This window comes from Armigeres subalbatus, chromosome 3 (assembly GCF_024139115.2).
Source record: "Armigeres subalbatus isolate Guangzhou_Male chromosome 3, GZ_Asu_2, whole genome shotgun sequence".
NCBI classification, from domain to species: domain Eukaryota; kingdom Metazoa; phylum Arthropoda; class Insecta; order Diptera; family Culicidae; genus Armigeres; species Armigeres subalbatus.
Window position 1 is genome coordinate 314,088,117 of NC_085141.1, and position 25,633 is coordinate 314,113,749.

Below are 25,633 nucleotides of genomic sequence, written 5' to 3' on the forward strand. Positions count from 1 at the left end.
AATTCCTGAAGCAACTCCTGAAATAAATTCCTACGGAATTTTCGAGAATGACCGAAGATGTATGATAATGGATCGACTGCAATCCCGATATTTTTGGCATAAAGTCTTAATTCCATCAGATACAAAACTTTGTTTTACTACTTTCCTGAGGGAAATTTCGAAGGTATTCTAAGAACTTCTTCCTAGAGTTTCCGAAAAGATTTATTGAGAAAGTACCAGCAGAACGCCTAAAATATATTCCAAAGAAATTACTAAAACAATTTCTGAAGAAACTCCTGAAGAAATTTCCAAAGGCATTCTTAAGGTCTGAGGGAAGCTCTCTCGCGGTAGAGCGCTATTTTCGTACTAAAATGTCTATAACTCGGAATTGGAAACGAATTTCGCTTATCCCAACTGACAATCTCTTTGAAATTTATCAAGGAATGTTCCTACAAAATTTCATGGACCTACTATTTCCCCAATTTGAATTAAGCTCTAAATACTGAACTATTGTACAACTGAAATTTTCGCTTCTCAGTACCTCTCTCCGATGAGTTGAGGCAAAAAGGAACCGAATTTCGCAAAACCCAACTGACAAAAGTTTTGAATTTTTCCAACGATCATTTTGATGTAATAAAAAGTATATGTCACCGCAATAAATTTTGCAGGAAGCTCTTTTTACTTCAACCAAGTTTTTTAAATTCCATACAAAAGTTACCATTCCGGGAGAGCAGCCAACAGCATATTTTCTTGCGACATACGGCAGAGAAGGAGCGATGAGAGCGGTAGAAAGTCCGTCAACTTTGTATCTAGCGTGACACTAGAAAAAAGCGTATTCCTATTTGTGAACACGAGGATACCAAATATATAAATTGAAATCAAATATAGGAATTTGATGAGATAAACAATTGAAAATGAATAAGACAAATAAAAAAATAAAACAAATAAAAACAAATAAGACAAATAAAGCAAATATAACAAATAGGACAAATAAGACAGACAAGACAAATTCCTACGGAAGTCCTTCCAGGTATTCTTCCAGAAGTGCCTCCAGAAGTTCCTCCGGAAATTCCTCCGCAAGTTCCTCCGAGCATTCGTTCGGAAGTTCCTCCGGGAATTCCTTCAGAAGTTCCTCCAGGAATTCCTCCTGAAGTTCCTTCAAGAATTCCTCCGAAAATTCCTCCAGGAATTCCTTCGGAAGTTCCTCCGGAAGTTCCTCCAGGAATTCCTCCGGAAGTTCCTCCAGGAATTCCTCCGGAAGTTCCTCCAGGAATTCCTCCGGAAGTTCCTCCAGGAATTCCTCCGGAAGTTCCTCCAGGAATTCCTCCGGAAGTTCCTCCAGGAATTCCTCCGGAAGTTCCTCCAGGAATTCCTCCGGAAGTTCCTCCAGGAATTCCTCCGGAAGTTCCTCCAGGAATTCCTCCGGAAGTTCCTCCAGGAATTCCTCCGGAAGTTCCTCCAGGAATTCCTCCGGAAGTTCCTCCAGGAATTCCTCGGACAGTTCCTCCAGGAATTCCTCCGGAAGTTCCTCCAGGAATTCCTCCGGAAGTTCCTCCAGGAATTCCTCCGGAAGTTCCTCCAGGAATTCCTCCGGAAGTTCCTCCAGGAATTCCTCCGGAAGTTCCTTCAGGAATTCCTCCGGAAGTTCCTTCAGGAATTCCTCCGGAAGTTCCTCCAGGAATTCCTCTGGAAGTTCCACCAGGAATTCCTCCGGAAGTTCCTCCAGGAATTCCTCCGGAACTTCCTCCAGGAATTCCTCCGGAAGTTCCTCCAGGAATTCCTCCGGAAGTTCCTCCAGGAATTCCTCCGGAAGTTCCTCCAGGAATTCCTCCAGAAGTTCCTCCAGGAATTCCTCCGGAAGTTCCTCCAGGAATTCCTCCGGAAGTTCCTCCAGGAATTCCTCCGGAAGTTCCTCCAGGAATTCCTCCGGAAGTTCCTCCAGGAATTCCGCTGGGGGTTCCTCCGGGAATTCCTCCGGAAGTTCCTCCAGGAATTCCTCCGGAAGTTCCTCCAGGAATTCCTCCGGAAGTTCCTCCAGGAATTTCTCCGGAAGTTCCTCCGGGAATTCCTCCGGAAGTTCCTCCATGAATTCCTCCGGAAGTTCCTCCAGGAATTCCTCGGAAGTTCCTCCAGGAATTCCTCCGGAAGTTCCTCCAGGAATTCCTCCGGAAGTTCCTCCAGGAATTCCTCCGGAAGTTCCTCCAGGAATTCCTCTGGAAGTTCCTCCAGGAATTCCTCCGAAGTTCCTCCAGGAATTCCTCCGGAAGTTCCTCCAGGAATTCCTCCGAAGTTCCTCCAGGAATTCCTCCGGAAGTTCCTCCAGGAATTCCTCCGAAGTTCCTCCAGGAATTCCTCCGGAAGTTCCTCCGGGAATTCCTCCGGAAGTTCCTCCGGAATTCCTCCGAAGTTCCTCCGGAATTCCTCCGGAAGTTCCTCCGGAATTCCTCCGGAAGTTCCTCCGGGAATTCCTCCGGAAGTTCCTCCGGGAATTCCTCCGGAAGTTCCTCCGGAATTCCTCCGGAAGTTCCTTCGGGAATTCCTCCGGAAGTTCCTCCGGGAATTCCTCCGGAAGTTCCTCCGGGAATTCCTCCGGAAGTTCCTCCGGGAATTCCTCTGGAAGTTCCTCCGGAAGTTCCTCCCGGGATTCCTCCGGAAGTTCCTCCGGGAATTCCTCCGGAAGTTCCTCCGGGAATTCCTCCGGAAGTTCCTCCGGGAATTCCTCCGGAAGTTCCTCCGGGAATTCCTCCGGAAGTTCCTCCGGGAATTCCTCCGGAAGTTCCTCCGGGAATTCCTCCGGAAGTTCCTCCGGGAATTCCTCCGGAAGTTCCTCCCGGAATTCCTCCGGAAGTTCCTCCAGGAATTCCTCCGGAAGTTCCTCCAGGAATTCCTCCGGAAGTTCCTCCAGGAATTCCTCCGGAAGTTCCTCCAGGAATTCCAAATAAAAAAATAAAACAAATAAGCAAAATAAAACAAATAACACAAATAAAGCAAATATAACAAATAGGACAAATAAGACAGACAAGACAAATTCCTACGGAAGTCCTTCCAGGTATTCTTCCAGAAGTGCCTCCAGAAGTTCCTCCGGAAATTCCTCCGCAAGTTCCTCCGAGCATTCGTTCGGAAGTTCCTACGGGAATTCCTTCAAAAGTTCCTCCAGGAATTCCTCCTGAAGTTCCTTCAAGAATTCCTCCGAAAATTCCTCCAGGAATTCCTTCGGAAGTTCCTCCTGGAATTCCTCCGGAAGTTCCTCCAGGAATTCCTCCGGAAGTTCCTCCAGGAATTCCTCCGGAAGTTCCTCCAGGAATTCCTCCGGAAGTTCCTCCAGGAATTCCTCCGGAAGTTCCTCCAGGAATTCCTCCGGAAGTTCCTCCAGGAATTCCTCCGAAAGGTCCTCCAGGAATTCCTCCGGAAGTTCCTCCAGGAATTCCTCCGGAGGTTCCTCCAGGAATTCCTCCGGAGGTTCCTCCAGGAATTCCTCCGGAGGTTCCTCCAGGAATTCCTCCGGAGGTTCCTCCAGGAATTCCTCCGGAGGTTCCTCCAGGAATTCCTCCGGAGGTTCCTCCAGGAATTCCTCCGGAGGTTCCTCCAGGAATTCCTCCGGAAGTTCCTTCAGGAATTCCTCCGGAAGTTCCTCCAGAAATTCCTTCGGAAGGAATTCCTGGAGAAACTTCCGAAGGATTTTCTGAAGGAGGAATTCCTCCGGAAGTTCCTCCAGGAATTCCTCCGGAAGTTCCTCCAGGAATTCCTCCGGAAGTTCCTCCAGGAATTCCTCCGGAAGTTCCTCCAGGAATTCCTCCGGAAGTTCCTCCAGGAATTCCTCCGGAAGTTCCTCCAGGAATTCCTCCGGAAGTTCCTCCAGGAATTCCTCCGGAAGTTCCTCCAGGAATTCCTCCGGAAGTTCCTCCAGGAATTCCTCCGGAAGTTCCTCCAGGAATTCCTCCGGAAGTTCCTCCAGGAATTCCTCCGGAAGTTCCTCCAGGAATTCCTCCGGAAGTTCCTCCAGGAATTCCTCCGAAGTTCCTCCAGGAATTCCTCCGGAAGTTCCTCCAGGAATTCCTCCGGAAGTTCCTCCAGGAATTCCTCCGGAAGTTCCTCCAGGAATTCCTCCGGAAGTTCCTCCAGGAATTCCTCCGGAAGTTCCTCCAGGAATTCCTCCGAAGTTCCTCCAGGAATTCCTCCGGAAGTTCCTCCAGGAATTCCTCCGGAAGTTCCTCCGGAATTCCTCCGGAAGTTCCTCCGGGAATTCCTCCGGAAGTTCCTCCGGGAATTCCTCGGAAGTTCCTCCGGGAATTCCTCCGGAAGTTCCTCCGAATTCCTCCGAAGTTCCTCCGGGAATTCCTCGGAAGTTCCTCCGGGAATTCCTCCGAAGTTCCTCCGAATTCCTCCGGAAGTTCCTCCGGGAATTCCTCCGGAAGTTCCTCCGAATTCCTCCGGAAGTTCCTCCGGGAATTCCTCCGGAAGTTCCTCCGGAATTCCTCCGGAAGTTCCTCCGGAATTCCTCCGGAAGTTCCTCCGGGAATTCCTCCGAAGTTCCTCCGGGAATTCCTCCGGAAGTTCCTCCGAATTCCTCCGGAAGTTCCTCCGGGAATTCCTCCGAAGTTCCTCCGAATTCCTCCGGAAGTTCCTCCGGGAATTCCTCCGGAAGTTCCTCCGAGAATTCCTCCGGAAGTTCTTCTGGGAATTCCTCCGGAAGTTCCTCCCGGAATTCCTCCCGGAATTCCTCCGGAAGTTCCTCCGGGAATTCCTCCGGAAGTTCCTCCGGGAATTCCTCCGGAAGTTCCTCCGGGAATTCCTCCGGAAGTTCCTCCGGGAATTCCTCCGGAAGTTCCTCCCGGAATTCCTCCGGAAGTTCCTCCGGGAATTCCTCCGGAAGTTCCTCCGGAAGTTCCTCCGGAAGTTCCTCCGGGAATTCCTCCGGAAGTTCCTCCGGGAATTCCTCCGGAAGTTCCTCCCGGAATTCCTCCGGAAGTTCCTCCAGGAATTCCTCCGGAAGTTCCTCCAGGAATTCCTCCGGAAGTTCCTCCAGGAATTCCAAATAAAAAAATTAAACAAATAAGCAAAATAAAACAAATAACACAAATAAAGCAAATATAACAAATAGGACAAATAAGACAGACAAGACAAATTCCTACGGAAGTCCTTCCAGGTATTCTTCCAGAAGTGCCTCCAGAAGTTCCTCCGGAAATTCCTCCGCAAGTTCCTCCGAGCATTCGTCTGGAAGTTCCTACAGGAATTCCTTCAAAGTTCCTCCAGGAATTCCTCCTGAAGTTCCTTCAAGAATTCCTCCGAAAATTCCTCCAGGAATTCCTTCGGAAGTTCCTCCTGGAATTCCTCCGGAAGTTCCTCCAGGAATTCCTCCGGAAGTTCCTCCAGGAATTCCTCCGGAAGTTCCTCCTGGAATTCCTCCGGAAGTTCCTCCTAGAATTCCTCCGGAAGTTCCTCCAGGAATTCCTCTGGAAGTTCCTCTGGAAATTGCTCCGGAGGTTCTTCCAGAAATTCCTCCGGAGGTTCCTCCAGGAATTCCTCGAGAACGTTCTCCAGGAATTCCTCCGGAGGTACCTCCAGGAATTCCTCCGGAGGTTCCTCCAGGAATTCCTCCGGAAGTTCCTTCAGGAATTCCTCCGGAAGTTCCTCCAGAAATTCCTTCGGAAGGAATTCCTGGAGAAACTACCGAAGGATTTTCTGCCGGAGCTTCCGGAGGAATTTCTGGAGAAACTTCCGGAGGAATTCATAGAGAAACTTCCGGAGGAATTCCTGGAGGAGCTTCCGGAGGAATTCCTGGAGGAACATCCGGAGGAATTCTTGGAGGAACTTCCGGAGGATTTCCTGGAAGAACTTCCGGAGGAATTTCTGGAGGAACTTTCGGAGGAACTTCCGAAGGAACTCCTGGGGGAACTTCCGATAGAATTCCTGGAGGAACTTCCGAAGGAATTCCTGGAGGAACTTCCGAAGGAATTCCTGGAGGAAGTTCCGAAGGAATTCCTTGAGGAACTTCTGGAGGAATTCCTGGAGGAACTTCCGAAGGAATACCTTGGGGAACTTCCGAAAGAATTCCTGGAGGAACTTCCGTAGGAATTCCTGGAGGAACTTCCGAAGGAATTCCTGGAGGAACTTCCGAAGGAATTCCTGGAGGAACTTCCGAAGGAATTCCTGGAGGAACTTCCGAAGGAATTCCTGGAGGAACTTCTGAAGGAATTGCTGGAGGAACTTCCGAACGAATCGCTGGAGGAACTTCCGAAGGAATTTCTGGAGGAACTTACTCTATTTTTTTTCTTAGTCTTATCTATCTTATTTGTCATATTTGTCTTATTTGTCATATTTGTCTTATTTGTCTTATTTGTTATTTATCTTATTAGTCTAATTTGTCTTATTTGTCTTACTTACACCAGGTTTGGATTGTAAGTTCTTTTAATTCAATCTTGAAAATCAAGAGTGGAATAAAACTTTAAATGTTACTTGGGCTGCGAGCTTTTAAATTTGAATTAAAAGTTGAAGGAATCGGTGGAATGGTTCACAGCCTTAGTCCAAACATATTTACTCACAACAAGACGTACAGGACGGGGAATCCTGTTTCTTTCTTCATTGGCATTACGTCCCCCACTGGGACATTGCACTGGCACCTCGCAGCTTAGTGTTCATTAAGCACTTCCACAGTTATTAACTGCGAGGTTTCTAAACCAAGTTACCATCTCTGCATTCGTATATCATGAGGCTAACACGATGATACTTTTATGCCCAGGGAAGTCGAGACCATTTCCAATCCGAAAATTGTCTAGACCGGCACCGGGAGTTGAAACCAGCCACTCTCAGCATGGTCTTGCTTTGTAGCCGCTAAGGAGGGCCCCAACTACTATGCACTCGATAGTAAAAGCATACAGACATATGGAGCAATGAACCAAATTTGAAAGTCGTTAGTTGTAAGCATTAAATGTCATCGAAAACCAATGCTTCTTTGTTCGAGTAACTTGTTTGATGAAACCCTAACGTGTAAATTAATGACAAATGTTCAGCTAATCCCAAGTTCCAATTTGCGACAATATACAGAAGATTGCTGAATTGAGCATTGTATAGTTTGGATAAATATAAATCGTAAATCATGCGTATGACCTCTAAGGGCCTAAACGGACATGATGTCTTTGTCCAAAGAGGTTTATAAAAAAAAATCCTGTATCTCTGAAACACTCACTGCATGATAGCATACTCAGATAAAAATTCTTACAATTACATGCTACGGAAATACTTGAACCCATATTTTTGTGTTCAAAAACCTTTAATTTCACATCCAACTTTTCATTGTATGCAATATTGATAGTAAAATGAGTCGAATCGAATGGAGCCTTTTTGTTACATTATGCTGTAACATTTTTATACTGTGTAGGGTTTACTTTTTCACATAAGTGCAATTATAAAATATTCTATCGGGCATCATTTTTCATGCATTTTTGGTGGAAGTAAGCTTGGTGCGGTGGTGAATAAAATGTATATGGATTCTGCTCTAAAAATACCGAAAAAAAAATTGTTCTAGATCCCCCGATAGAACATTTTAGTTTACCCACCATATGAAAAAGGAGCTCATATACTTCCGCGCGGTGGGTGTCTCAGAGATACTGATTTTTTATAATAATACTTCCCCATAGAGAGACCATGTGAACACCATGGGTTGCTATTGTTTTGCACCAAGCTTAATTGACCTGGTGGACAAGGTTCTGAACTCCCAATGAGAACCTAGAACATCTGTAAAAATATTGACTTCATTCGTCTTTCGTCATCCCTGAAATAGTATTAGCCACATTTTAGAGAAAGAAAACAATAATCAAATCGTTCAGGCGCGGTTCAGTTGTGCAATTGTACTTCCTCCGACGATTACAGGATGTTTTGGAAAATTTATGATATATAAACATGTAAACTTGACTGTTTTAAAATTATCAATCATAAACTTACGGCTCTCAAACAGTAAAAATCATTAGCTTTCTGTACAGAGTGCCAGGAAGCCGAAGTAGTGATTTACCCTATATAAACATGTAAATTTTACTGAGAAATGCCTGAGATATTGCTAAATCAAATCCGGTTTAATAATAGCCGAACATCGTGAGTGTGAGTTTTTTAGCACTTTTAACTAATTGAATATTTTATCTTGAAAAATACAATAACTCACCGAAAGACTTTTTAATAAATCGATATTTTAATATTAAACAACATAAAGACATTTTCAAAACAGTATGTAAATTGCGAAACTATTGCACTTCAGCCTCATAATCATACTTCAGTGTGATTATTGCCCATGATGATTTTGTTTTCAACTTGAATATAATTGACTTTTAATGAGGGAGATTTTTAATCAACTCGGATCTGGTTCCATGTTGCTCGTTACACCCCGTCCCCAACATGACATACTCGATTTTCCGATAACTACCGCAAACATCGATGAGATGTTATTCCGCATAAAACATTGAATAATAATTTGTGGTTGAATTGCTTTTTCCCAACTGGGAAGCTGTGTTGCGATTTTTCTATGCCTGATCATAATTTACGGAATCGCATATCATGCAATGACGCAACTAGATAGAGATGTCGAAGATGTAAATCCTACAATTTGTGGCATGTTATCGCGTATACATATTACTATGTTGAGCTGCTGATGGTTGCCGCATGTTTGTTTGTGTAAATTCCATGCCCGTCTTCCGAAAACACATTAGCCCGTAATGGACTCTAAACGAAATGTAATAAAAACCAACATTCTGTTTTTAATTACGCTGAAATATTCCTATAGACAAATTATAGACTCAGACAAATGTGTTTGTTGAAAAAATAGTCTGATTTTGAGTGACGTATGCATTTTTCTTATTTGAAGTACTGATACCACATTCGATATTAACTACAAACATCCAGAAAAAAAATGATTGATATAAGTGAAAGCTGTTATAAAAACCTGGAACTCAAACATTTACATAGTTTGCCTAATATCAACATTACAAACCTGCAACACGGCGAAACTAACAACATGCTCTGCCGTAATCTGACAAAGTGACGCCATTTCGCAATATTAGTGTTAACGGACTATACTGCCTCTAGCCGCACACGCTTAAAATCAATAACACAGAGATGTGTTTGCATCACACAAAACGGACCTAATGCGGAACATCCCCTAGATGAGCGACAGTTACACAGGCACAAAAATGCCTCGTACGGTCGTGATAACGTTAACGTTCAACATGTTAACATTTGTACAGATTCCTTGTTTCATGAGGAACCAAATACTGTTGAAAATATTGAAATCCAAGCTTCAATAAAACCACACGAGCTATTTTTGTGGCTGTGTAACTATCGCTCATCTAGGGGATGTTCCGCATTAGGTCCGTTTTGTGTGATGCAAACACATCTCTGTGTTATTGATTTTAAGTGTGCAAGTCGAGCACATCTGTATATGGAAGCCCAGAAAAATAGAAAACCTATGTGTTGTAATTTGGCGCATATGTCACTTTTTCAGATTACGGCAGTGCTGCCCTACGAAAAACGCGCCGCCACAAATCGAAGTAATCGATTGTCATTTTCAACCAATCAGTAACCGGTACGATTGTGACAGCAAATCGGTACGATTTTTACTGACTACTTGGCACATCCTATCCTAGATGCTAACACTAAATTATGAACCACAAGCTTACAAACCCATTATTAAGAAGGTAAATAGTGCTGAAAGGATACGATGGACAGCGCATGTTGTAAGAATGCCGGACAGCTACTCTGCAAAGAGGGGATCGCTTCCGATCTGGCAGGTGCAAGAAGCTGGGAAGCTGAGCGTGCTAGGTGGGTGAACCAGGTGCAAAAGACTTAGCAAGTGTGGGGAGCAGACGTGGTTGTAGGAATGAGGCTGCGAACGGTGTTGCGGCATCAAATTGCTGATTCATTTTCATCTACAAGATAATAAAATTAGAAATGTGGAGCTAACGGTCAGTTTCGAATTGTTCTAACTTTCTAATTAAATATCATACCAAAAGAAAACAAAACGAGAGTCTTCTCATAACATGACAATCACCCGTGACTATAAATCATACACATCGATTTTACTCAATTTTAAATCTTAAGATTCTTTAAGCCGATCTTTTTATGGAATGACGTATCTGTACTTGAATTATTAATCTGCATTGAACACAATGCACAATGAGAAACGGATCACATTTACCACAATAACAATAATCCAAATACGAACTCAAATCAGCTTATCCCAGTTGTTCTGCCCGTGCTAGGCATGATTCTGATAGTTCGTCACAGAACGTGTTGGTTAGCACCTTGGTTGGCACCTTCAGCCAAATTAACTCAAAAACAAACGGAAGCTTGACTTCCAAAAATGCGGAACAATTAGGAGGCAAATGACGAAAAAAAATTCTCGCATTAACTGCGCTTCCAATGGACGCTATTTACGAGTAAGACGCAATTTTTTAAATAGAATAGGTATGGCACATAACATAATAATCCTTAATTAATTACTGATGATATATGGTTTATCTTTTACAGTCTTGGATAATTTTTTTTTATTCTATATAATAATTACATTTTCTTGTAACTGTATTTGAAATGGAAACACGCATAAAGCAAGACTACCTAATGCTGAAGATATGTTTTTATTGTTATTTGAAACACGAATTGTAAGTATTTTATGGCCATTATGGCTTATTGGTCATCCAACGATCCACTTCACACCTTGGCCATCGCCATGATATTCGCGTGCGACAGAATTATGAGCAAAATGTTTTGGTTTTTAAATAGTCGATTCTTAGTGACATGATCGATAGTTCATGGAACGTTCTGACGGTCGTTTTAGTCTCTAAATAGCAAAGAATGCCTGATACTCTATCTTCATATTGATTAGAAATCGTGGCCAGCGCCTTTATTGACAATTGTTATTATTGAGCCACTGAAACTTATCTAGTGGGAATGATTGACAAGCTCAGTAAACTGATCAATTTTTACACCTAAATAGTGATGACGGTGCATTTTTCGTGCATAATAAAGTGTAATATAGAAGCCAAATAAAAAAAAAATTAAACGATCTCAACTTAAAAACAAATTCCAGGAACTTGACTTATCAATCAAGCTTTCTAAAACAAACAAAAAGTTTTGGAAGTGATAGGGTATATGGCTCAAACTTTAGCCTAATATGCTGTGGTTAAGCACATTTGGCGTAATAAATCTGCAAACAACCAAAATTATGCCACCAAACAAACGGCTCGTTTACTTTTTGTTCGCCAAGTAATCAAAAACAATAATAACTGTGCACAATCTCTTATTTAAGCAATCAAAAGTCTCGAGCGTAGTGGACTTATGAGCCAACGTTGCATCGTTACCTTCCGTGACCCTATGACACAAGGCAAAATTTAGAAAAAAAACGGAAAAGAGGTGCTTTTAATCGATTTTCTTACATTTTTAACCACGATAGTTTCAATGCCAATAAACTTATAAATGCATGAAACGTCAATCTAATGTTGATCTGAATTTAACAAGGGCCTCATACGCCTGTCACTGGCGAACAAACACTCAAAATAATTTTCACTTAGAAGTTACTTGAAAACATATGCAAATATTTTCCATGTAGTTTCGAGTGTAAAAGTTAAATGAATCATTAGTGATGGCACTCATTATTCTTAATTCACTAGAAAATATAATAAAATTTAAGTGGATTTTCGTTTAGCCATGTACTTAAATTTTAAGTGAAACTTCGATAATTTTTTTCTATAGTATCCCTTTTGTTGATATCCCGTCCACTAGAAGCGAACGAGCTCAAAAAATGGAGTAGAAAATTAATTCACACTCGAACATATTTTTTGCAAATCGTTCTCATAATGCTTCTGAAAAATGTTTTATTAGCGATTGTTAATAAACATACATTTCGCTCTGAGAACCCCACTCATATATTTTTCATACATTCATTTTGAGTAGAATTCACTGGAAGAGTATGTAGATATTATTTTCTATGTTTTCTAATAAATTCCACTACATTTCTTATTAAGATGCACTTGTGATTTGAATAAGTTTTATTTGATTCCAGTAAGGCCGATGAAAGTTTCGATTTTTAAAGTCTACATGACTTTTTATAGTGGAATTAAAGTGACAATTATTTTGAGTGAAGCTCGTGTACTCTGCATCGAAGCTTAGAACCGGTGTTAGGGCGCAATCGTTAATGTGAACATTTTTATATTCGTTTAGTTACTGCAAATAAATTCTTATTCGAGTCCCTATAATCAAGCAGGTATCTCAAGCATACCACATCGTTATATTGCTGCATGATTGAGTGTTTAATTTTGATAAAATATCGAAAACAAAAGTGGGCATAAAAATTGCCTCGCCATACCAAAAAGGTGGTGGTGGTAGGTGTCGGTTCCAATTTTCAACGATACCAAAGATAGCAAATTTTGGCTTTATCTGTCGAGAATAAGACCTGATGTCTCTAATGACGCGGTGTGCGCCATGGTTAAAGCTAATTTAGCTTTGGACGCTGATCCAGACGTAATCAAGCTTGTTGCTAAAGATAAGGACATAAGTACGCTGAATTTCGTTTCCTTTAAAATTGGATTGGATCCGTCACAAAAAAGCAATGCTTTAAACCCAAGCACCTGGCCTGAAGGACTACTGTTTCGAGAGTTTGAGGATTACGCTTCTCAAAAATTTCGGGTGCCGATGAAAACGAGGAAACCAATGACGCCGCTGCTTATTCAAGATACCTCTCCTGCTATTACTCCTGTCATGGATCTCAGCTAAACCCGGGACGCACCAATATTAGCATTTTGGAAGACCCATATCCCCCCATCACAGTCGAGCCGTTGCCGCCAGCGTTCAACAGTCGTCCTGGTCCTGTGTATGGGTCCGGAGACGGGGTCTTCCAGCCTGCATACCAAGGCAAGTATATATTAATCTGCGATCGTTCACTACCTGAAGAAGTCAACATTTCCAGCCACTTTGCATCGTCTCAATTACTCAACATTCGACTACCACCGGGATGCAAGCCTGCCAGCCGTAAGGAAGCCCCAAAGCCCCCCATCGCAGTCGTGTACTCCCAGCCAGCGATCGACAGTCATCCCGGTCCTGTGTATGGGTGTGGTGAAGGGGTCTTCCAAAATCCGAATGCAGGCAAGTACTTATACGATTTTAATTGCAACCATTCACTGCCTGATGAGAACATCATTTCCAGTCAATTAGCATCGATGCAATCTTTCGACAACAGACCGCCACCGGGATGCAAGCCTGCTAGCCAGAAGGAAGCCCCAATACCCCCATCACAGTCGTGCACTCCCAGCCAGCGATCGACAGTCATCCCGGCCCTGTGTATGGGTGTGGTGGAGGGGACTTCCAAAATCTGAATGCAGGCAAGTACATATCCGCATCGAGCAATTCAACCCCTCACTCCTCCTCCGTTCACAGACCGACTCGTGACTTGCGAGTTTATTATCAAAACACAAGAGGACTGCTAACCAAATTGGACGACGTTTATCTCGCTGCACTCGATGGCGAATACGATGTGTATGTGTTCACTGAGACCTGGCTGGACGAGAGGATTAATTCCGTTCAAATGTTTGGTACCTCCTTCAGTGTGTACCGAGTCGATCGAAACAGTTCTAACAGTAATCGCTCACGCGGCGGTGGTGTCTTGATAGCTGTTTCCAACGCGCTTGCTTCATGTCAAATCGCCGTTGATCGATTTACTTCAATTGAAGCGGTCTGGGTAAAAGTGAGTCTCCCAACAAGGAATGCTTTCATTGGAGCATTGTATATTCCTCCGGACGGAAGGAATGATAGTGGTATAATTCAACAACATCTTGATGCCATTGAATATGCTTCTTCTTTGACTGACCTGGTGGATGTACTTCTCTTGCTTGGTGACTTCAATCAACCTGGGCTTATTTGGCTGCAATCTGGGCATAGGTATGCATTTCCTGATCCGGACAATTCGACAACTACTCCTGCCAGCCGTCTACTCATCGATGGAACTGCTTTCTTTGGACTAAGCCAGATTAGTTTGATATCAAATTTCCAAAATCACTTCCTCGATTTGGTGTTTGTTAGCGAAAATTTACTACCTGACTGTGCGGTCGACGAGGCACCGGATGCCATAGTTCCGCTCGATAATTATCATCCTGCTCTGGTGATATCTATCGCGAACAGTGATCTTGTCAGATTCGATGATAGCTCGAATGCTGACTGTTTGAATTTTCGCAAGACAGATTTCGAACTACTCCGGCGCAAATTATCCCTATTTGACTGGAATGCTTTGAATGACTTGGATATTGACACAGCGGTTGGCCGTTTTAACTGTTTCCTCAGTGACTGTGTATTTGCCTCCGTACCGAAGCGCCAACCTCCAAGAAAACCACCATGGACTAATGCTACGCTACGCAACCTCAAACGGGAACGTGCTAGGACTCTTCGTGCCCTGACTAAACGACGTTGTGCTATCACTAAACGAAATTTCTCAATCGCTAGTAATTGTTATCGCCGCTATAACAAGCATCTTTACAAGCAGTATGTGTGTCGCATGCAGCATAATCTTCGCCGTCATCCCAAGGGATTCTGGTCGTTCGTCAATACAAAGAGGAAAGAAAACGGACTACCGTCAAGAGTGTTTCTTGACAATGATGTTGCCTTGAATGCCGAGGACAAATGTAATCTCTTCGCCAAACACTTTTCGACCGTCTTTTCTAATGCTTTGCCATCTCAAGCTGACATCGCAAGAGCAGCGAGAGATGTACCTAACAATGTCATCAGCATGGATGTTTTACCGTTGAAACTGATATGGTTGTCTCGGCGATAAATAGGATAAAATCGTCCTTTTCAGCAGGCCCTAGTGTTATACCATCAGCGGTTCTGAAAAAGTGTTCCGATATCTTGGCTATCCCTCTGTGCATGCTTTTCAACTTATCACTCCGTCAGCAAAGTTTCCTACTCAATGGAAATGCTCTATCATGTTTCCGGTGTATATAGAAGGTGACAAGTGCGACGTGAGAAACTACCGAGGCATTACTTCTCTTGGCGTTGAATCAAAAGTGTTCGAGTCACTGAACTAGGAAAAACTGTTTGTCTACATCAGTTCGTATCAACATGGCTTCTTTCCGGGTCGATCCGTAGAAACGAATCTTGTCAGTTTTACATCATATTGTATGGATAATATGCGCAAAAAGCTCCAAGTCGATGCCGTGTATACTGATCTACAAGCAGCATTTGATAAAGTGAATCACGACATACTGCTTGCAAAACTTGAAAAAATGGGATGCTCTACAACATTCTGCAACTGGCTTCGATCATATCTAGTGCAACGTCAAGTGACCGTCATCATTGGAGATCACTCATCCCATTGTTTTTCGAACGGCTCCGGAGTCCCCCAAGGAAGCACGCTGGGTCCATTGTTGTTTTCGCTCTTCGTGAATGACATAACTTTTATCATGCAGCGTGGAGGCCTGCTGTTGATGTTTGCAGACAATCTCAAATTATACATCGTTATTCGAAATCTGGCGGACTGCCAAGAATTGCAGAAGCTCCTGGATTTATTCAAATGTTGGTGTGAGCGTAATATGATGGTCCTGGCTGTTTCAAAGTGTTACGTAATAAGCTTTCATCGCACTGCCGAAACCGTGGTTTTCGATTATAGTATCGCAGGTACAACTTTACAACGTGTGGATCATGTTAAAGATCTAGGCGTCGTGTTGGATGACAGGCTAACTTTCAGACGCCATTTTTCAACTACGATCGACAAAGCGAATCGCCAGCTTGGTTTTATTTTTAAAATCTCAAATGAATTCCGCGATCCTTTATGCTACAAAGCCTTGTACTGCTCATTGGTACGCTCTCACCTCGAATTTGCTTCTGCTGTCTGGAATCCATATCAAGCTGTTTGGACTGCTCGGTTCGAAGCTGTGCAACGCAAGTTCGTACGATATGCCCTGCGCCATCTCCCATGGACGGACCCGCTGAATTTACCACCGTATGCTGATCGCTGTAGTCTGCTGGGGCTAGATGCTCTTGATAAGCGGAGAAACGTGGCGCAAGCCGTTTTCATCGCCAAACTTCTGTTATCCGAGTACGACGTGCCAGATTTGTTGGAAAAATTCCATTGTATGCACCCTCACGATCCCTTCGACCTCGAGATTTGCTCTTTGAAGAAAGGCATAACACTAATTATGCTGCCAATAGCTGCTTTGTCGCTATGATCCGCCATTTCAACGAGGTGTCGGACCAATTCGACTTCAACATCAGTTCATCCGCGTTTCGTCAACGGCTAAACAGATTTTTTATCAACTGACCTTTAGTTTTAAGTTTTCATGTAGACGACACAGTCAGATGAAATAAGCAAAATAAATAAATAAATAAATAATTAACACTGTTGTTTACAGTTTAGAACCAAATCCAGATGTCGCACATGTTGGGGTAGGGATTCAGTGCTCCGCCTTCTCCCCCTGGAATTAAAGAACAACCCGGTGAGAATTGTTCTGGATAGCGGTCCGACAAGATCAGGTTAAAAATGCTTTGCGGACCATCCGTGGACTGGATGGATGATGACATACATTTTTGGACTTACTATATACATTCGCCAGCAATACCTCTTAGTAAATCGAATTCCATGTGACTGCTTTAATTTTCTTTACCACGGATCGTACTTTTCGTTTCGATGAGATGGTTTTTCATAACGACGTATGTAACAATTATGAGGATTCGAGAATTCCTTTGCAGAAAGTTGGCAAAACTTTTTCTAAAACTGTTTTAAAACTAAATCTTTTTTCAATACTTTTTTCCGCAGGCATGCATCATTACATGACACGTAATAAGCGTGCTTCACAGCAAAGCTCAGTTCATTCAAATTCACTGTGAAAAACAATAAAATTATACATACACCGGTATGCTACACGTACGTCGGTGTACATTGGTCGGTTTTCCATAGTGCACGATTGACGCAACTGCAGTTTTGTTTTGTTTTGCTTTTTTTGTTACATAGGTCGCTCTTAGTTCCCATATGTTAAAGCGACGTATGTAACAGTGAGACTTCAAAAATAGAAATTTTTACATACGTCGATTCGCAAAAAGATTGAATTAAAGAATTTTAAGATCTGAAATCAGTAAAATCGATGCGTATTATATAAAGCCGCGTGTGATTGTCACGTTGTATCAAAAACCCCGTTTTGTTTACTTTTGTTACATACGCCGTTATGAAAAATTATGCTTGCTTTGTTCGTAGTTTGTGGTGAAAAACATCTTTCACTCACCACTTTTCTCTAGAACGAACATAAAAAATATTCAAAAATTATGCCTACGTGAAATTCTGCCTCACTTATTTTTCACAAAAATCTTCGGTTAGTAAGACCTCCGTCGGCCTTCGTAGCTTAGTTGGTTAAAGCACCAGTCTAGCGTACTGTAGGGTCATGGGTTCGAGTCCCATCGAAGGGAAAGTGGTTACCTCCAATACATTTTTCAAATCAATATCTTCCACATAACGTACATATTCACATATGAGTTTTCATAACATTGTAAATTAACGTCCAAGTCGGGTGGTTTAATCCCCGGAAATAGGCAATTACCTTTGATTGAACTAAAATATATGGTTAATCCGATCAATTTTGAAGATGGACAATTTCAACTGATTCAAAATCAAACTAAAACCCAGCATGGAAATTATAAATTTTCATTATTTCGAAAATTCTGATGATGTTATCATCTTGTAATGTGTATCAGGTATTAGGTTATCTAGAACTCGCATACCTTCGATGCATCAGGAGGATACAAAAAAATGCGGACTCGCGAATATGTTATAAAAATTTCGTGAAAAATTTGTAATGGTTTAGAAATTTTCCAAAATATCCCTATATTTTTTAATTTCTTTATTGGTGATTTTTTTAAATACATAATTGCAATTTTTGCTTTTACAAGTGCTAATTTATTATTGTTCAGTGGAAAATTTTCAACTGTTTATGGAAATTTTGCATTATTTGCAGTTATTTAATACTCATACTCTGATTTCTTTATTGGCAATTTCCTATTCTATTATGGAAAATTTCTATTTTTTCTCTAATAAATAGACTTTCAATCTCGAGCTGGCTCATCTCTCAAAATTTCTAATTCTTCATTGAAATTTTATTTTGATATTGACTCGTGGAATCCAATGATGCCATACTAAAAATATTTTCTCGGTCACTCTGATGTCTTTCGAATAATTTCCCAAGGAACTTCTATTCCACATCTCGAATATGCTTCAGTCAATGGTCCTTTCATAAGCGACTCATAGAGGAATGAATGTATTATAGATCAATTATCATTTTGGAGTTCGGATCATTCGATTTATCCAATTAACCAAATTATGAATGATGTATGATATAATATCCCATTAGGTCCATTGGGTTGATATGACAATTGTTATTTGTTCAAGCTACTACAGACTTTTTAGTTAAGAAAATTATTTTGAACTTTTTAATGGAATGTCTTCACTTGTCATAAGACGAGTTTGTACCTTCCCATTTAATTCCACCACTTGATTGTACCTTGACAGATACGTATTTCGACCTCAATCATTCGACTACTTAATCATTCAAGTCCGTGAACCCAGTGCTTCTAAGGCCCTACAAAAAAAGTCATAGTCATTGTGCAACTTGATGTTGACTCAAGATAATTTTGGGTACCTTGTCTCTTGGATCTCATGTTAATGGAAATTAGGATCATATGCCTATTTCATCGGATTGGGTACATACCGATGATGAGGACATTACAAATGTCATGATTGATCACCCAAGAAGTCGTGGGCTGAACTTGAGAGCATTTTGGAATACCTTGAGCATCTCGTATTCCTGAATAATAATCACTGGCTTAATGTTCAGGATGACCCATCTTATCTGAGTATTCAGAATGATTCAAACATTTCAACTTCATTTGCATGCTCTTAGAATCGAAATCTTCCCAAGGTTTCGGATAACTGAGTTTTCAGGGTCAGTCAAATTTGAGCTCCCATATTTTTTTCTGTAAATCCAATATCTAGATGAACAATTTTACTGAAGAAAATGGTGGCCTAGCTCTCTTTTGTGATTTAATAGACAATCTAAAACGCTGGGCATATATGACCCATCCGTCCTGAAAGGGTTGAGATTTGTTTTGGAATTCAATTTCAACCGTTATTATAACACTATTTATTAACCGATTGTTTTAGGAATTGGAGTGTTTTTTTCTGAAACACTGCCACTTTTTTCATATCGCAGGACTCTTTTTAGTTCTAAGACCCTTTTATGAATTTAAAAAGCATTTTATTTAGAATTTCATGTTGATTTTTTAAATGCAAACTTCTCTATGCCATAACCTTTTTCATACGCACTACTAGAATTTTGTGCATTATTGATCGAAAAATTTAATAATGCACCTAAATGTTCTAATTAGGTGCATTATTAAATTATTCGATCAATTATCCTAATCATTCAATATCATAAAAACTAGGCTTCTTAATCCAAAATTATTGTCTACATTTATTGCTTGGATTAATTTTAAATTCCAAGATCTTCCTTATTTTCAAGAATAATTATTCTGGAGTTGCAAGGGAAACCCTTCAGAATATTTGAAAGAAATTCTTCGGAGTCTCCACGGAAAAATCTTCAGTATTTGAACAACTTTTTTTTCGAAATTCTGTGGAAGAATTCCGAAAAATGCTCGGTAGGAATTTTGAAAAACTAGAAGAATCCGTAGAAGGATCCGAAATGCATATTTACGATGAAAACTCCAATAAACATCAAATTCCGAAGAATTTCCAGTATAAATTAGAAAAAAAAATCCAGCTTACTTTTTTTACAGAATCTCTAAAGATTTTTTTTCAAAATCCTGGGCAGCTTTAATGAATCTTCAAAGGAAATTCTTCTAAATTTCCAATAGAAATTTTTTTCGTTTTTCAAAAAAATCTTAGAAATTTTCAGCAGTTTTTTTAATTTCCAAAAGAAATTATTCGGAATATGCCAAAATATTTCCGATGGAAATTCCTAAGATTTTCCAGTAGAAAATCGAAGATACCACCAATAATTCCGATGTTTTTACAAGTGGAAATAACGAAGAAATTGTTCTTTTGTAGTACTTGTGAAGGTTGTACTTTAGAAGCAATTCCAATAGGAATTCCTTAGAAAATTAAATCAAAATTTAAAAGATTTTCTGATGTGCAAATTCCTTAAAATTTTTAAATCATTTCTTGTGCTTCTTTGCATGGTAAAGATTTAAAGCAATGTTTAGCTGAACCTACAAAGAAATCAAAATGACTTTCCGAAGAAGAATGAATTTCCCATGAAATTTTGGAAGAATTTATGGCGCAAATTAAAAAAAAACATCAACCTTGAGAATTCTAAAGATTTATTCTTTGAAAATCCAAAGTATTTTTTGAAGATAATCCATAGACTCTTCCGTGAAAATTCTAAATAATGCCTCGAAAAAAAAAATAATTGGGAAATTTAAAATATGTGATAGAATTCACAAAGAGCGTGAAAATTATCATTTCGAAATTCCAAATTTGCAAACAAAAATCCAAAAACAAATCCAAGTGTTTCATGTGGCATTGGCTATTTAATTTCTCATGAAAATTCAGATGATTTTTTCTTGAAAAATTTTGAAGTGTTCTTCTTCTTCTATGGCTCCATATTCCAACTGGAAGTTGGTCTGCTTTTCAACTTAGTTTATTCTATTAGCATTTCCTCAGTTATAAATTGAAAGTTTTAAATGCCAGCCATTGTGCGATTATATATCTTGTGTAGCAAGTACGATGGATACATTATACCTAGGGTGTCGACAATGTTTGACACCCGAAAACATCCTAGACAGGAACGAGAATCGAACTCGTCATCTCCGGATTGGCAATCCTACGCCTTTGCTCGTAAGGCTAACTGGAGACTGAACATTTTGAAGTGCACTTCCTAAAATGTTCGAAAAACTTATTTTGGAAATGAAAAAGAATTTCTGGTGAAGATTCGGAAGAACTTGTCGAAGAAATTCATTAGAATGTAAAAAAAATATCACTTGTCATAAGACGAGTTTATACAATCCCATTGAATTAATTAAGTGGTGGATTTCAATGGGATTGTATAAACTCGTCTTATGACAAGTGAAGACATTCCACTAAAAAGCTCAAAATAATTTTCTTATCAAAAAAAATATGAAAATATGAAAAAAAAAATTCCACCGAAAATTATATGTGTTTCCCACGAGACTGTTTTGAATTTTCAGACAGAATTCACATGGATTTTTTTTCGGCATTTACACTGGAGATGTTTTGTTTTTTTTTCATGACCAATTTGTAGCAAAATTTACAAGCAAAATTTTTCCAGAGAGAATTGTTCAAAAAACATTCTGAATGCTAGCACTTTATCAGGCTTGTATGAAGTAAGGTCAAAGTTTTTACAGGAAATTTCTTTACTGGATTTTTCCTGAATATCCACAAGAAATTCTTTTGAAGATTTTTCTTGGATTATTGTAAAAACATGAACAGTTTTCAAAATTGTAGCTGTAGTCCGCTGATGCAAAAGTGTCGGCGGCGTGATGCCAAAAACCATCTGCGGCGGAATTTGAAAAAAATATTTTTTCATTTTTCTTTCCCAATTTTTTTTTGTGGAAATTGAGACTGAAACGCAACCTGTTTTTTCGTTTATTTTTTTATGGAAATAGGATCTAAGGCTAAGTTGGTCAAATAACTCAGATATGCATCGGCGTTGCGACCGACGCTGCGTTACCGGGTTACTAAATTCTTTTTAACACTGAGTTGAAAAGACGCTACGTGGGCATCGGCCCTAAGATGCGCTTTGCGTTTAAAGATTAAATCATTAAATTTTGATGATTTGTATTTTTTACACCGCTATTGTTATTCACCAAAAGTTTTTCGTGTAAAAAAAACCACGTGGTTCGAGAGCAACACCCCCCTCCCCCCATGTGGCTTATCGTGGTCATTTTCCAAACCCCCCCCCCTCCCCCCATATATGACCACGTGGTTTCTGGACGGCCCCTGAGGAAAATCGCTATCACTTATCAGACCTTTTTTTTTCTCTCGCAAAACGATTTCTCGTCGAAAGTCTGCGTGAGTTAGCATTCTCTGCTCAATTAATCAAATTTGTGGGTTTGACTATTTTTCCGTTGATTTTTTTTTGTTTTGTTTTGTTGTATGAACACGGTAATACCTAGGATGAATCGAGCATAGGATGAAATGCCAGAAAATCGATCCGTTGGCAATTTAGTCCATGATAAACAACACCATAAATTATTGCTATAAATATGTTTTCCAATTTCCAATTCCAAACCGATGCACAACAACAATCAATACGTTTTATGATGAGTGAAGCACTAATGATAGAAAGAAGAAATAGAAATACCTCTCAACAAGCTCCTAATGAAACATCGAGAATATCAAATGCAATGCGATCGGTGCGAAAAACGGTGAACAAACATGTGTGTTGCATTTGCCTTGATTTCTATAGAAGAATGATGAATGTTGTTTACGTATCGAACGATGCACGGCATGACTCAGCAACTCAATACACGACTCAACAGTCAACATACTTTGACTAATTATGTTTGCTAAAATCTGATACATACATTCAATCATTTCTTAGACTAGGTGCCCTGATGCTCCGGACAAATTTTCAGCAACGTTTGGGTGGTGCTAAACTTCACTCTAACTTGCATCTACTCAGAGACAGAGTAAAATTGGTTTCTTCCCACGGAAGTTTTACTCAAATTTCGTCAAAAACGGGACTAATCATACACGCATATTTTGTAAATTCGACAAAATTTTAGGTCAAATTCAACAAAATAAATTGTTATCTCAGGGCTTACAAACATTTTTGTTGAATTCAACCCAAAAAGTGTGTTGCACCAACAAACATGATTGTGGCGCTCGTAATTTGACAGTTTTGTTCAATCAATAATCATTTTAGTTGAATTAACAAACCAGTTTCGTCAAATCAACTATCGGTTTTGTTGAATATTTTTTAGGTTAGGTTTGTGGGATGATTTTTTCTCAATTATGGCATTTTCTATTAATTTGAAAAAAAGTTTTGAATATTTATTGCAGAAGCAGTGGGCGATTTTGACCTCCACATTATATTTATTTAGTACATATACATTTTTTATAAATACATGCAGACATCATCTTGAATATTAACTTGTTGACATGACCTTCGTGAGCGTATCCGCTGTATCCGTTATGCCACTTAGCTTTCTGTAAGAACAAAAAATCTAAGAAACATGTTCTTTTCTTAAAGTATATGTATTTACTTACGTCATTGAATAATTAATTCTTGAAATTAAACAGATTTCTTTTTATCTAACACCGATGCCATCGCCATACAAAAAATCCTCAACAAGATTTCTTTCACAAGTAACATAATAAACACGAAGAATTTGTAAATATTTACAAACTAAATCTAATGTACACGTTTAAAAAAATATATCCAAAATCAACTAACTTTTTTGTTGAAAAGGAAATCATCTTTGTGGCACCGACAAAATATAATTGTTGTTACGACAAAACAACATTGTAATTTTTACAAACAAAATTGGTTGAGTTCAACAAACAATATTGTTGATTCAACCAAGCAAAATTTATATGCGTGTAGTTTTGAGTATTCCTGCTTTTAACGGAAATTGAGTAACATTTCCGTGGGGAAAAAGAGAGGGTAATACAGTTTTACTCAGTCACTGAGTAGATGAAAGTTAGGGTGTCGTCGAAAGTTTATACGGAATAATGTATGGAAAAAGATCGAAAACAGTAATTTGGAGCTAGATGGCACCATTTACTATGAGGAACTTTGATACTTATTCAGTTCTTGCAAAATTGAATATGTACAGAATATGCACAGAATATTATGCTGAAAACCGAAAACTATGCCGTCCATGTCCTCACAGTCAATTTAGGATTAGGGGAGGTAAATTAGTTCGACGCTCGTTGCTACAAGAGACCGAGGAATCCTCTGCATCTCCGTGAGTGCCACGGGAAAGGAATGTCATACCAGCAAGACTAAGGTACGTCGCACGGCGAACCACGGACCATATGCCAATATACATTAGCCTAAGTTTGAAGACTAAGGACAACTCTCTATATAACATATATCAGATTAAACTGTACTGCTTTGTAGTTTTTGTCCCGAACCATTCTTTTCAGTCACGCTTTTTAGTGATCACTCGTTAGTAGGCACCTGAGAGAGAGAAGACAGCTCGCTTTATTTACATTCATCCTAATGTCACCGCGATCCAGTCACTGCGAACCGAAAAAGTAAACACTGCGATGCAACTTAAAATGGTCGTAACCAAAATTATTTATTTGGCAATTTATGTTCGCAACTTTTCTTATATCTGCTACAGTGAATTGAACCCGTAATTATCCATGTGAATGATCCCGTATTATGAGAAATCGGTTTTGTTCCACGTTAGGAAGTTCATAATCATTAAAATCAGCTAATTCAAACAAGTTTTTATTGGAGTGAAAAATGTTGCTTCCGACGTTATAAAATGTTACTTCGATTTGTCGAGTTTCAACGGTTTCCACACAAATAAAGAAGAAGAAGACATAATAAATAAACGATCTGTGAGTGCGCTGGCTTCTCTCTAGGCACACAATCATCTCGATGAGGTAGCGGTTTCGTCGCCCCACAATCCCGTTTTGTTGCGGACTGTAGGCCGCCGTGAATTGTGCTCTCTTTCTTGATCGGAACGCACTGCCTTTGATTTATGACCGAATTGGGTCTTGGCCTTCGCTTAGTTGTTTCAGGTAATACAGACCTTGTTTGAGCGTAGCCATAGCAGTGGTTTGGTTTCCATGCATCATCCGGCAACCGTTGTTGTCGAAAATAATAGTTGCGTTTTTCTGCACCAATGACGGAACGGACAAAAGGATCATCGCCAACCTGGGTGTGTTCAGCACATTGGACAATGGCTTGTCGCGCCCGAGTCCACGATCTATTGCTTTGTTCCGTCTTCAGTTTTGCTTCCTCAGCAGGGCTTGGATGAATGAAGCAATGAAGATGATGACCGATGTTTCAGCACCAAATATACTCCCGAGGAAGGTAGCTTCATGAGAGAACAGTTTCAAAGTGCTTCGTGAAGAATGCTTCCTCGCTCCATATAGCACTGCTTTACGAACCAGCTGGAGAGTGAAATCAAACACCCGCTAGTGCAGAGAATATTTAACTCTCTTGCCTCACTTATACTGAGTTGCGCATTTCAGTTGGAATGAATGTGTGAAAGAGAGGTATATGATGAATTCTCTCTCTTTCTCGCTAATACGGTTTTGTATTCACACAACACTCACTCGCATCTGAAACACTGCCGATGAACGAAGGAACCATCCTCATTTCACACTGCCCTACTCAACGATGCCTCCTCGGCAGTACCCGGCTTGTGAAGATGCCACGTTCAAAACTCCCCATTTTCAATGTATAAAACGAATGCTTTGTATTTGCCTCTTCCCTTGTTCGTGCAGCCAGCAGCACGTCGTCGAGCGCACATCAATCGGTGCACCGAATTTAAAACCTCACTGCGGGCTAAAAACGAAGCATTCGTTCGTTTTTGAACGAATTTTACAAGGCCTGTTCCTCAGGCTAGCATCAGAAATGCAAATGACAGGGTGCTCTCCTGTTCCGGTGTAGGTCTCCCTGGTTTACCTGACTTCACTTCCTTA

The 25,633-nt window shown here is 40.4% G+C and overlaps 2 protein-coding genes across 2 annotated transcripts in view; one reads left to right on the forward strand and one right to left on the reverse strand.

Annotated features, from left to right (window-relative positions):
- LOC134220840 (substance-K receptor-like) overlaps window positions 1-25,633 on the reverse strand; it is a 95,588-nt gene that overhangs the window by 56,423 nt on the left and 13,532 nt on the right. The gene's annotated exons all lie outside the window — the stretch shown is intronic.
- LOC134222662 (uncharacterized) lies at window positions 13,541-14,779 on the forward strand. Its single transcript, XM_062701822.1, has one exon. It carries the CDS (start codon window positions 13,541-13,543, stop codon window positions 14,777-14,779), a length of 1,239 nt encoding a protein of 412 aa, XP_062557806.1.

Excerpts from the sequence above, each read along its gene's own strand:
- LOC134222662 (XM_062701822.1), top strand. The coding sequence starts at position 13,541 with ATGTTTGGTACCTCCTTCAGTGTGTACCGAGTCGATCGAAACAGTTCT.